The sequence below is a fragment of the Camelina sativa genome, unplaced genomic scaffold (assembly GCF_000633955.1).
Source record: "Camelina sativa cultivar DH55 unplaced genomic scaffold, Cs unpScaffold00633, whole genome shotgun sequence".
In the NCBI taxonomy this organism is placed as follows: domain Eukaryota; kingdom Viridiplantae; phylum Streptophyta; class Magnoliopsida; order Brassicales; family Brassicaceae; genus Camelina; species Camelina sativa.
The window spans coordinates 26,423-37,765 of NW_010921772.1; the positions used below are offsets into that span (position 1 = coordinate 26,423).

Consider the following 11,343-nt stretch of genomic DNA (forward strand, 5'->3'; position numbering starts at 1 on the left):
TGTTTTTTCCATTCCAATCATAACCAGTGTATGGGACTACTACATTGGGCTTAAAACTGTTAAATGGGCTTTCGTGAAGCCTTAATCGCATTTGACGTTTCCTTACGTCTACGTGCCGCCTCCTTTGATTGACTGTGTCGTCTTCCTCACGCGCTCTCTCTCTCTCTCTCATATGATTTGGTTTGGTGATCGGATTCTTCTTCACCTGATTGATTCCTTCTGAGAATAATGTTCCCGCCACCTCCTTCAAGCATCTACGCTCCTCCGATGCTGGTGAATTGCTCCGGTTGTCGGACGCCTCTCCAGCTCCCATCCGGCGCCCGATCTATACGCTGCGCTCTCTGCCAGGCTGTTACTCATATCGCCGACCCTCGCACCGCCCCTCCTCCTCAACCATCTTCCTCCCCCTCTCCTCCGCCACCCCAGATCCACGCGCCTCCCGGTCAGCTGCCTCACCCCCATGGCAGGAAGAGGGCTGTGATCTGTGGTATTTCGTACCGTTTCTCTCGCCACGAGCTCAAAGGCTGCATCAACGACGCTAAGTGCATGCGACACCTTCTCATCAACAAGTTCAAATTCTCCCCAGATTCAATTCTCATGCTCACCGGTACAGTATTTCTATGCCTATATTGTTGTTTAACTTGGAAACTTGAATTTTTGAATCTGATAAAAAAAAAAAAAAACACTTACCATAGAATAGAATGCCCTGAACTAGTATGGTGAATTGTTCTTCATACTGAGTTTTGATTGATTCTTGCAAGTTCGAATTCCATAATAGATGATTGTTCATGAACATGGTTCCATCATTCTCATAAATTGTTGCAGAGGAAGAAACTGATCCATATCGTATCCCGACTAAGCAAAACATGAGGATGGCATTGTATTGGCTCGTACAGGGATGCACAGCAGGCGACTCACTTGTCTTTCACTACTCGGGTCATGGTTCGCGTCAAAGAAACTACAACGGTGATGAAGTTGATGGCTATGATGAAACACTCTGTCCCCTTGACTTTGAAACTCAGGGGATGATTGTAGATGATGAGATCAACGCTACCATTGTGCGTCCTCTTCCCCATGGTGTCAAGCTCCATTCAATTATCGATGCTTGCCATAGTGGCACCGTCCTGGATTTACCCTTCCTATGTAGAATGAACAGGTTACTCCTCTCCTCAGTTGCTGCTGCTGCTAAAACTGAAGTTGCTTACCTTTCCTACTGCTTGTTATATTTAACTGACATCCATATTCTGTTATTGAAACAGAGCTGGGCAGTATGTGTGGGAGGATCATCGCCCTAGGTCAGGTTTGTGGAAAGGAACAGCTGGTGGGGAAGCCATATCGATCAGTGGATGTGATGATGACCAGACTTCGGCAGACACATCAGTAAGTCGAACGAATCTAGTCATACGCCTTCCAATTGTATTTGCTTCTTCCACTCATGATTGAAACATATTATATGTATAGGCGCTGTCAAAGATCACGTCTACAGGTGCTATGACATTCTGTTTTATTCAAGCGATAGAACGCAGCACACAAGGCACAACCTATGGAAGCATTCTGAATTCGATGCGCACCACAATAAGGAATACAGGGAATGATGGTGGTGGTATTGGTGGTAGTGGAGTTGTTACCACTGTGCTAAGCATGCTTCTGACAGGGGGAAGTGCAATTGGGGGATTAAGACAGGTACAATCCTTTCTTACTCTATTGTGTTGATACAGGTTGGTAATTTTTCTTAAATCTATTTTGATCTGTTTTGACAGGAGCCTCAGCTAACTGCTTGTCAACCATTCGATGTCTATGCAAAGCCTTTCATTCTCTAGTAAAGACGACTCACTTTTATGTATAGCGAGTGCGATTAAATTCTGTCCATTTAACCAGTTGTTACTATTTTTTTCTTTCCAAAGAATAAAGGAAAACATTGATTTGGTGCTTCATTAACACAAAATGTGCCATATTCTTTAGTCCTTCCAAACAACAAGCAATGGTTTGCCTTTGAGAATCNTAATCTAGTCATACGCCTTCCAATTGTAGTTGCTTGCTTCTTCCACTCATGATTGAAACATATTACATATGTATAGGCGCTGTCAAAGATCACGTCTACAGGTGCTATGACATTCTGTTTTATTCAAGCCATAGAACGCAGCACACAAGGCACAACCTATGGAAGCATTCTGAATTCGATGCGCACCACAATAAGGAATACAGGGAATGATGGTGGTGGTATTGGTGGTAGTGGAGTTGTTACGACTGTGCTAAGCATGCTTCTGACAGGGGGAAGTGCAATTGGGGGATTAAGACAGGTACAATCCTTTCTTACTCTATTGTGTTGATACAGGTTGGTAATTTTTCTTAAATCTATTTTGATCTGTTTTGACAGGAGCCTCAGCTAACTGCTTGTCAACCATTCGATGTCTATGCAAAGCCTTTCATTCTCTAGTAAAGACAACTCACTTTTTATGTATAGCGAGTGCGATTAAATTCTGTCCATTTAACCAGTTGTTACTATTTTTTTTCTTTCCAAAGAATAAAGGAAAACATTGACTTGGTGCTTCATTAACACAAAATGTGCCATCTATTCTTTAGTCCTTCCAAACAACAAGCAATGGTTTGCCTTTGAAAATCAACTCGTAAGGTGTTGCTTAAATAGACAGGAGGAAGACAAGAGAATTCCCAGAAAGCTGTTGAGAAGGCGCATGCAAATCATGTGTGCATTGCTACAAGGAAAAGCACTTCCGCTGTAGCAGCCTCTTCTTTGTTTGATGCCCCGGCCGTTATCTTCCAGAGCAAAGGAGGAGTTTGTCCCACCATCGCTAAAGAGAAGGCACCAAAAGAAGGTACCTTTATGCAACCTAGCCACTCCCACTCCAACCTCGGTATGCGACCTATTTCTAAGCACCGACAAGGTTTTGTTATCTCTGAAGAGAATGTCTGAGAAAGCGACTTCTGGTGCTACATACTTAGAGCTGCAGCCGAGGATATGGCCTGTTATGGCTCCAAAAGTTGGAAGTTCTACACCACAGTTTGGGGCAAAAACCTGAGTGAAGTCGTCTTCAGGGGGTTCGCAGCCGAGAGTGTTGTTGACATTGCAATTCCCCTCGCAGAACTCAACATACTGGAGAGCCATGCAACCAAGGCCAGGATTCTCATTTAGGTTGGTGAGTTTTTGGGATGTTCTGTTCCGGTTCAAGATGCTCACCATTTCATGAGCTGGATTTCCTGCAACCATTCTAAAACTTAGTCCCGCCTAAGAGTTGTAAGCGAAATCATAGAAAGGCTGACCAAATGCTGAACGAGAAATCCAACTCCATATTCGCATATGTAGTGACTTTACANAATGATGGTGGTGGTATTGGTGGTAGTGGAGTTGTTACCACTGTGCTAAGCATGCTTCTGACAGGGGGAAGTGCAATTGGGGGATTAAGACAGGTACAATCCTTTCTTACTCTATTGTGTTGATACAGGTTGGTAATTTTTCTTAAATCTATTTTGATCTGTTTTGACAGGAGCCTCAGCTAACTGCTTGTCAACCATTCGATGTCTATGCAAAGCCTTTCATTCTCTAGTAAAGACGACTCACTTTTATGTATAGCGAGTGCGATTAAATTCTGTCCATTTAACCAGTTGTTACTATTTTTTTCTTTCCAAAGAATAAAGGAAAACATTGATTTGGTGCTTCATTAACACAAAATGTGCCATATTCTTTAGTCCTTCCAAACAACAAGCAATGGTTTGCCTTTGAGAATCAACTCGTAAGGTGTTGCTTAAATAGACAGGAGGAAGACAAGAGAATTCCCAGAAAGCTGTTGAGAAGGCGCATGCAAATCATGTGTGCATTGCTACAAGGAAAAGCACTTCCGCTGTAGCAGCCTCTTCTTTGTTTGATGCCCCGGCCGTTATCTTCCAGAGCAAAGGAGGAGTTTGTCCCACCATCGCTAAAGAGAAGGCACCAAAAGAAGGTACCTTTATGCAACCTAGCCACTCCCACTCCAACCTCGGTGTGCGACCTATTTCTAAGCACCGACAAGGTTTTGTTATCTCTGAAGAGAATGTCTGAGAAAGCGACTTCTGGTGCTACATACTTAGAGCTGCAGCCGAGGATATGGCCTGTTATGGCTCCAAAAGTGGGAAGTTCTACACCACAGTTTGGGGCAAAAACCTGAGTGAAGTCGTCTTCAGGGGGTTCGCAGCCGAGAGTGTTGTTGACATTGCAATTCCCCTCGCAGAACTCAACATACTGGAGAGCCATGCAACCAAGGCCAGGATTCTCATTTAGGTTGGTGAGTTTTTGGGATGTTCTGTTCCGGTTCAAGATGCTCACCATTTCATGAGCTGGATTTCCTGCAACCATTCTAAAACTTAGTCCCGCCTAAGAGTTGTAAGCGAAATCATAGAAAGGCTGACCAAATGCTGAACGAGAAATCCAACTCCATATTCGCATATGTAGTGACTTTACACATTGAAGAAGAAAAGAATATACCGTGAAATTTGGAGCTAGCTAGCTCTGAGAGTGAGAGAAACAGTAAAATCGACTCCAGAAGGCTAACTTTGTTCTTCATCTCGCGGATTTCAGGGAAAAAGAAAAAAAAAAAAAAAAAGAGGAACGAAATTATTATTGTTTTTGAAAGAAAAAAAAAGGTAGATGAGCTTGATGGAGATGGAGCTGGAGCTTGCTGGTCCCCTCCTTTGTGATATTATTTCTTTTAGTGGAAAAAAATAAATGCCGTGAGAAAAAAGAAAAAAAAACGGCAATGGGCTTTTTGATGTTGGGCTCCAACCAATGTAATTGAATGAAGAAAGAAGGAAAGTACGTGACTTGAATTTCATTTACTTCATTAAATGGGCGGCATTGGGGGCCGGTGGAGGTAGGCCGATAACATTGATGTCTGAACAGAGAGAGGTAAAAGCCAAATTTTGGCAAGTCATACTCTTCAATAATCATCAATCAATGCGCCCATTGGCTCCTCTCCTTACGTATTTGAACTTTGAAGTTTGAGGTTTCTTCCTTTTCTTAAAATAATTATTGCTGCAACATTTCTAATGTGGTAAAGAGGGCCCCATCACCATGTGCTTCTTCGCAGTATCCCACATGGACATGGTGGTAATGCCTCTATATTTCTATATTATGTCACATTCTAAACAAGAACTGCACTTCACAAGTATCTCCAAAACTGCAGTTTCCTCCAACATTTCTTCGACAGCAGACTAGCTCAAGTACCTTTTGATGGCGTCGAAGCCCGGAGCTCTGACGGAGTGGCCATGGAGTCCCCTTGGTAGCTTCAAGTACCTCTTGGTGGCCCCGTTTGTGATGGCGAGCATGCACTCGTACGTGACTGTTGCGGATGAGGAGAAAGACTTCAGCAGACTGATGATAGTCGCGTTGATGCTGTGGCGAATAGTTCACAGCCAGATATGGATCAGTGTGTCGCGCCAGAGGACGGCTAAGGGAACGAGGAAAATCGTGGACAAGCCCATTGAGTTTGAGCAAGTGGACCGAGAGCGCACTTGGGATGACCAAATCATCTTCAACACTCTCCTCATGTATCTCGCCAACATCAAGCTCCCAGGCGCCTCCCATCTTCCTCTGTGGAGACTAGACGGAGCCCTCCTCATGGCTCTGCTTCACGCTGGTCCTGTCGAGTTTCTCTACTACTGGTTCCACAGAGCTTTACACCACCACTTCCTCTACTCTCGCTATCATTCTCACCACCACTCCTCTATTGTCACCGAGCCCATCACGTGTACGTACCTTCATCCACCGTTTTTCTATCTTCTATTAATTTCTCTAATCTATAGATACATCCATAAATATCTTAAATCAAACTTGGCAGCTGTGGTGCACCCCTTCGCCGAGCACATCGCCTACTCACTACTCTTTGCCATACCCATGGTAACAGCGTCCCTGTGTGGGATCCTCTCCATTGTTCCCATCATTGGATACATGACTTACATTGACTTCATGAACAACATGGGACACTGCAACTTCGAACTTTTCCCTAAGCGTCTCTTTCACCTCTTCCCTCCCCTCAAGTTCCTATGCTACACCCCCTCGTACGTCCTTTGTAAAGCACTACTATTTATTTAGATTTTGAATACTGTGTATGCATGCATATATAACATGGCATCAAATACGTTGAAGGTTCCACTCGCTCCACCACACGCAGTTCCGGACCAACTACTCTCTGTTCATGCCGATATACGACTACATCTACGGGACAACTGATAAGTTGAGCGAGTCACTATACGAGAGGTCCTTGGAGAGAGAGGAGGACTCACCCGACGTCATCTACCTCACTCACCTCACCACACACGACTCCATCTACCAAATGCGCCTTGGCTTCCCTTCCCTCTCCTCTTTCCCCTTGTGGAATCGATCCCCATGGTATCTCACATGCTTCATGTGGCCCTTCACTCTCCTATGCTCATTTGTTCTCACTTCCGCTCTCTCCTCGCGCACCTTTGTCTTTGAGCGAAACCGTCTCCGTCACCTCACCCTTCACTCTCACCTCCTTCCCAAGTATTCCTTTCACGTAAGCATTTTACTCTCTCTCTCTCTCTCTCTCTCTCTCTCTCTCTCTCTCTCTCTCTCTCTCTCTCTCTCTCTCTCTCTCTCTCTCTCTCTCTCTCTCTCTCTCTCTCTCTCTCTCTCTCTCTCTCTCTCTCTCTCTCTCTCTCTCTCTCTCTCTCTCTCTCTCTCTCTCTCTCTCTCTCTCTCTCTCTCTCTCTCTCTCTCTCTCTCTCTCTCTCTCTCTCTCTCTCTCTCTCTCTCTCTCTCTCTCTCTCTCTCTCTCTCTCTCTCTCTCTCTCTCTCTCTCTCTCTCTCTCTCTCTCTCTCTCTCTCTCTCTCTCTCTCTCTCTCTCTCTCTCTCTTGACACAAACGTACGGGTTTTCTTTTTATGTTGGGCTTCACAACTATTTTCCAAACAAACAACACTACATGCGTGCGTAATTTTTGTAATTTAAACAAATAAATATTTTCTCGTGGGTATACCTTTTGTAATTTCATCTAAAGTTTACTACTAATTAATTTTGTCACATAAAACATGCGGCCGCAGTATAAATCACAGCGCCACCATGAGTCCATCAACAACTTAATAGAGGGAGCTATCCTTGAAGCAGATGCAAAGGGTGTAAAAGTAATGAGTCTTGGCCTCATGAACAATGTAAGTTTATTTACTTCAAAGCTATCATATATATATATATATATATGAATATTGAATAACTATTGGATAAGTAACTAATTAACACACGATTAATAAGCGGGCGGAGCTAAACGGGTATGGAGAGATGTACGTGCAAAAGTATCCAAAGTTGAAGATAAGACTAGTGGATGGAAGCAGCATGGCAGCTGCGGTGGTGGTCAACAATATTCCTAAGGAAACCACAGAGATTGTCTTTAGAGGAAATCTCACAAAGGTTGCGTCGGCCGTTGTCTTTGCTCTATGCCAAAAGGGCGTCAAGGTGTATAAATATGAGAACTGGAATGTACTCATCTTCTCAAGCCAAACAAAAACTAACGTAGTAATTAATGTGTACGTATAGGTGGTATTGTTACGCAAAGAGGAACACATCAAACTCATCCAATCTGGGGTCGTCAAGAATCTGGTATTGTCTACAAACAAAAGTTATTACTCCCCAAAGGTGTGGTTGGTGGGGGATGGAATAGAGAAAGAAGAGCAGATGAAAGCAAAAGAAGGAACCCTCTTTGTCCCCTTTTCTCACTTTCCTCCGAAGAAACTCCGCAAGGACTGTTTCTACCACTCCACTCCAGCTATGCGTGTTCCCAAGTCTGCCCAAAACATCGACTCCTGTGAGGTACATATTTGAATATGTATAGATATATATATATATATATATATATATCTGTTACTTTTATATTAGAATTGATAGATGTATCATGTATGCATAGTGTAATGAATAAATTGTTGTTGTAGAACTGGCTTGGGAGGAGGGTGATGAGTGCCTGGAAAATAGGAGGTATAGTGCATGCACTTGAGGGTTGGGAGGAGCATGACTGCGGCAACACTTGCAACTTCTTCCGTCTCCACACCATCTGGGAAGCTGCTCTTCGCCATGATTTCCAACCTCTGATTCTCCCACCATCTCATCTATGAGCTTTTCATATTCTTATATATATCCCCTGCGCGCCTTGATTAATCTACTTCTCTTCCGAAACTAAGCTTTGTTTTCATATTACATAACTAATTAAGCTTTTTTGTGTTATTTATCATGTATTTTTATAGACTATATAAGTACTAGCTAGCTGCATCTTAATTATTTATGCTTGCTGCCATGTGCTTTACTACATATATATTCTATAGGATATGGACAAATAATTACATCGATTGATATACTCAATTAGTTAAAATTTGAAAACTACATATACATTTTTTAGAAACAGTGATTTGATTACATCTAAACTAAAGCATTTGATTAAGTAGTGCTTGTGTGCATATTTTCCTTTCTATAACATAAAAACTAAAACAATATCTGGGTGCATCATCAAATCAAAGTAGTTGCAAAAACTTGACGAGGTTTTACTTAAATGGTCCTTACCCATGCATGGTCCACTCGCTACCTAATTTAGGAGGGGTAGGGTATACGTATACATATATAATTTGTGGCGTGAGAGATGGAGTTACTAAAAAAGAAACGGACAAGTACTATTCAAAGCTCGCTTAAGAGGTTGCGCTTTCTTGGTCTTAGCCTCCTGTACGTATAGATATTTTCACTTTTAATTTCTCCCATTTAATGTTGGAGCGCAACAGATACTAGCTGGCGCAACGCTTCAACGTGCATGATTTTGATTGGCTAGTAGTTGCCAAGCAATAAGCATCAATACCTAACACATGCCCAACTTGGTTAGTAGTATTTTTTCATGGGGACATATATACCCGTATACTTTCAATTATAACCATAAATAAATATAAGACGCCATCAATTAAGCGGTGCATTTCAAAGCCATGGATATGATCAGATCATCGATGAAGGTGGGAGGGGGTAATTAGCTGAGTGTCATAAATATGGATCCATGTGGAGAGCATCGAACGGGAGTAGTACATGTTTGGTCTTAGCTGGCCCCATCACAAGGAATTGGACTGGTGGGAAGATAGGGGTGGTTTCGTCATTATCAGTCTAACAATAAAGGACTTTGCTACCTTTATTTCTATATAATGTGTACCTTGGCTGACAAGAGTTAGAAAGACACAGTGACTCACACATACCCATATTACATTCGACGGTAGAATGGCCACAAAACCAGGAGTCCTCACCGATTGGCCTTGGACACCCCTCGGGAGCTTCAAGGTGCACTTTGTGGTTTTTTTCTATATAATATTTTTTTAAAAATTTACTAACACTATGACGCGTGCTTATGATTGAAATTTGTTGCTGATATATGTTTTTTTTGACGTGGAAACAATACAAAAGTACATAGTAGTAGCACCATGGGTGGTCCACAGCACATACAGGTTTGTGACAGATGATCCGGAGACGAGGGATATCGGGTACTCCCTCGTATTCCCTTTCTTGCTCTTCAGAATTCTGCACAACCAGGTTTGGATCTCTCTGTCCCGTTACTATACGTCCAAGGGAAAGAGGCGCATCGTCGACAAGGGAATCGACTTCAATCAAGTCGATAGGGAAACCAATTGGTGCGTTTTTATTAATTTGTATCTTTCTTCCTACCATGCGAGTAAGCGTGTATTTCACAAATTAATTCCGGATATATAATTACATGCACAGGGATGACCAAATACTGTTCAACGGAGTGCTGTTTTATACAGGCATCTGCCTGTTGCCGGAGGCCAAGCAACTTCCTTGGTGGAGGACCGACGGAGTGTTGATGGCGGCGCTGCTTCACGCTGGACCGGTGGAGTTTCTCTATTATTGGCTCCACAAAGCTCTCCACCACCACTATCTTTACTCCCGCTACCATTCCCACCACCACTCATCTATCGTCACTGAACCCATCACTTGTAACTCTTGTTTATAACCTTGATCTCTATGCCGCATATATTTTGGAATGTTGTTTAACATACGTAAAATATATAGTTTAATTAACGTCCTAATTAATTAGTAGCTATATATAATTAATGGGATTATCATCAATATATGCAGCGGTGATACATCCGTTTGCCGAGCACATAGCGTACTTCATGCTCTTCGCGATACCACTACTTACGACGTTGCTAACGAAAACGGCGTCCATAGCCTCGTTTGCCGGATACATAATCTACATTGACTTCATGAACAACATGGGACACTGCAATTTCGAGCTCATCCCCAAGCGCCTTTTCCACCTCTTTCCTCCCCTCAAGTTCATCTGTTACACTCCCTCGTAAGTCATTTACATCTCCTAATTATGTTTCATATATAATTCATATATTATATATATATATATATATATATATATAGAGAGTAGGAGACTAGCAGGAGCTAGGGGAAGAGAGAAAAATAAATAAATATATATATATATATATATATATATAATTAAATTAATACCAAACTTTTGGAAAGCAATTTGGCATATAATTAAGCACTAACTAGAAACCTTTTTTGATATCTGATACAAATAGTTAATTCTCGATTACGTATCAGAATCTAAGCAAACATTAAAACATACGAATACTTTGGTTTATATGCTAGTTATTATAATCGACTTCATACACATTCTCCTTTCCTGTATACAAAAAGGTGACGTGATATTGTTTGTATTCTTACTATGAATGATCGTCAACTACAGAATCCCTGGACCACAAAAAGAATCTATTTAAAATATCTATATCGCTCAACTTATCAGCACAGACTCGGTACATATACTCCAATTCCCATAACTTTACTTATTAATAGTTTCTCTAACCAATCATCCTTTGATATATATATATATATATATATATATATATATATATATATATATNTATATATATATATATATATATTAACCTTCTTGATACATTACTTAAATTAAATATTTGTCTTTTGTTTTCAGTATTAATTTAGCGCAAGGTTAGTCTAACCAAATAAAAATTTACAGTTTATATTTGTTATGATGAACTACTTTTCAATTTCGATGAGTTAATGGAGTATGAGAATTGCAGATTCCACTCGCTGCACCACACGCAGTTCCGGACCAACTACTCCCTCTTTATGCCCTTGTATGACTACATTTACGGCACAATGGATGAAACCACAGATACATTGTACGAGAAGTCTCTAGAAAGAGGAGAAGATAAAGTGGATGTGGTGCACTTAACTCACTTGACGACGCCAGAGTCCATATACCATTTGCGCATTGGCTTGGCCTCATTTGCCTCCTACCCTTTCTCTTATAGATGGTTCATGCG

General features: G+C 41.7%; 6 protein-coding genes across 8 annotated transcripts in view; 4 read left to right on the forward strand and 2 right to left on the reverse strand.

Moving 5' to 3' along the window:
- Positions 1-124: 124 nt before the first annotated feature.
- On the forward strand, positions 125-1,934 carry LOC104773741 (metacaspase-1). Its single transcript, XM_010498394.1, has 5 exons — positions 125-607; positions 826-1,156; positions 1,260-1,380; positions 1,462-1,683; positions 1,761-1,934. The coding sequence occupies exons 1-5, from the start codon at positions 229-231 to the stop codon at positions 1,818-1,820; spliced, it is 1,113 nt and encodes a 370-aa protein (XP_010496696.1). The 5' UTR covers positions 125-228; the 3' UTR covers positions 1,821-1,934.
- On the reverse strand, positions 1,907-4,671 carry LOC104773737. 2 transcript variants are annotated; one of them, XM_010498389.2, is made up of 3 exons: positions 4,478-4,671; positions 3,734-4,338; positions 1,907-1,990 (listed from the first exon to the last, which is right to left on the reverse strand). In XM_010498389.2, exons 1-2 carry the CDS (start codon positions 4,554-4,556, stop codon positions 3,743-3,745), a joined length of 675 nt encoding a protein of 224 aa, XP_010496691.1. In that variant the 5' UTR covers positions 4,557-4,671; the 3' UTR covers positions 1,907-1,990; positions 3,734-3,742. The 2 variants fall into 2 exon arrangements, with proteins under 2 accessions (XP_010496691.1, XP_010496690.1); XM_010498388.2 differs by lacking the exon at positions 1,907-1,990 and having other exon boundaries at positions 3,650-4,338.
- Positions 2,009-3,677, forward strand: LOC104773740 (metacaspase-1-like). Of its 2 annotated transcripts, XM_010498392.2 has the most exons (3): positions 2,009-2,271; positions 3,398-3,426; positions 3,504-3,677. In XM_010498392.2, the coding sequence occupies exons 1-3, from the start codon at positions 2,109-2,111 to the stop codon at positions 3,561-3,563; spliced, it is 252 nt and encodes an 83-aa protein (XP_010496694.1). In that variant the 5' UTR covers positions 2,009-2,108; the 3' UTR covers positions 3,564-3,677. The 2 variants fall into 2 exon arrangements, with proteins under 2 accessions (XP_010496694.1, XP_010496693.1); XM_010498391.2 differs by lacking the exons at positions 3,398-3,426; positions 3,504-3,677 and adding an exon at positions 2,378-2,553 and having other exon boundaries at positions 2,019-2,300.
- On the reverse strand, positions 2,531-3,241 carry LOC104773739. Its single transcript, XM_010498390.2, has one exon. The coding sequence runs from the start codon at positions 3,224-3,226 to the stop codon at positions 2,621-2,623; it is 606 nt and encodes a 201-aa protein (XP_010496692.1). The 5' UTR covers positions 3,227-3,241; the 3' UTR covers positions 2,531-2,620.
- Positions 4,672-5,132: 461 nt separating the features above from the next.
- Positions 5,133-8,284, forward strand: LOC104773742 (protein CER1-like 1). The gene is made up of 7 exons (XM_010498395.1): positions 5,133-5,738; positions 5,829-6,048; positions 6,137-6,527; positions 7,054-7,161; positions 7,259-7,459; positions 7,541-7,813; positions 7,933-8,284. The coding sequence occupies exons 1-7, from the start codon at positions 5,222-5,224 to the stop codon at positions 8,110-8,112; spliced, it is 1,890 nt and encodes a 629-aa protein (XP_010496697.1). The 5' UTR covers positions 5,133-5,221; the 3' UTR covers positions 8,113-8,284.
- Positions 8,285-9,187: 903 nt separating this feature from the next.
- The window catches only part of LOC104773743 (protein ECERIFERUM 1-like), a 4,875-nt gene continuing 2,719 nt past the window's right edge, over positions 9,188-11,343 (forward strand). The window contains exons 1-5 of the mRNA XM_019242739.1: positions 9,188-9,304; positions 9,428-9,651; positions 9,743-9,975; positions 10,118-10,337; positions 11,098-11,334. Coding sequence (XP_019098284.1) covers positions 9,245-9,304; positions 9,428-9,651; positions 9,743-9,975; positions 10,118-10,337; positions 11,098-11,334 — 974 coding nt within the window. The 5' untranslated portion in view covers positions 9,188-9,244. The remainder of the gene's footprint in view (positions 9,305-9,427; positions 9,652-9,742; positions 9,976-10,117; positions 10,338-11,097; positions 11,335-11,343) is intronic.

Bases quoted from the DNA above. Each gene is read 5' to 3' on its own strand.
- LOC104773741 (XM_010498394.1), top strand. From the start codon at position 229: ATGTTCCCGCCACCTCCTTCAAGCATCTACGCTCCTCCGATGCTGGTG. The intron at 608-825 runs GTACAGTATTTC...AAATTGTTGCAG, and splicing joins TTCAATTCTCATGCTCACCG to AGGAAGAAACTGATCCATAT. The intron at 1,381-1,461 runs GTAAGTCGAACG...TTATATGTATAG, and splicing joins AGACTTCGGCAGACACATCA to GCGCTGTCAAAGATCACGTC.
- LOC104773740 (XM_010498392.2), top strand. From the start codon at position 2,109: ATGACATTCTGTTTTATTCAAGCCATAGAACGCAGCACACAAGGCACA. The intron at 2,272-3,397 runs GGGGAAGTGCAA...TGCTTCTGACAG, and splicing joins GCTAAGCATGCTTCTGACAG to GGGGAAGTGCAATTGGGGGA. The intron at 3,427-3,503 runs GTACAATCCTTT...CTGTTTTGACAG, and splicing joins CAATTGGGGGATTAAGACAG to GAGCCTCAGCTAACTGCTTG.
- LOC104773739 (XM_010498390.2), bottom strand. From the start codon at position 3,226: ATGGTTGCAGGAAATCCAGCTCATGAAATGGTGAGCATCTTGAACCGG.
- LOC104773737 (XM_010498389.2), bottom strand. From the start codon at position 4,556: ATGAAGAACAAAGTTAGCCTTCTGGAGTCGATTTTACTGTTTCTCTCA. The intron at 4,339-4,477 runs GTATATTCTTTT...GAATGGTTGCAG, and splicing joins AGCTAGCTCCAAATTTCACG to GAAATCCAGCTCATGAAATG.
- LOC104773742 (XM_010498395.1), top strand. From the start codon at position 5,222: ATGGCGTCGAAGCCCGGAGCTCTGACGGAGTGGCCATGGAGTCCCCTT. The intron at 7,162-7,258 runs GTAAGTTTATTT...ACGATTAATAAG, and splicing joins GTCTTGGCCTCATGAACAAT to CGGGCGGAGCTAAACGGGTA. The intron at 7,814-7,932 runs GTACATATTTGA...TTGTTGTTGTAG, and splicing joins AAAACATCGACTCCTGTGAG to AACTGGCTTGGGAGGAGGGT.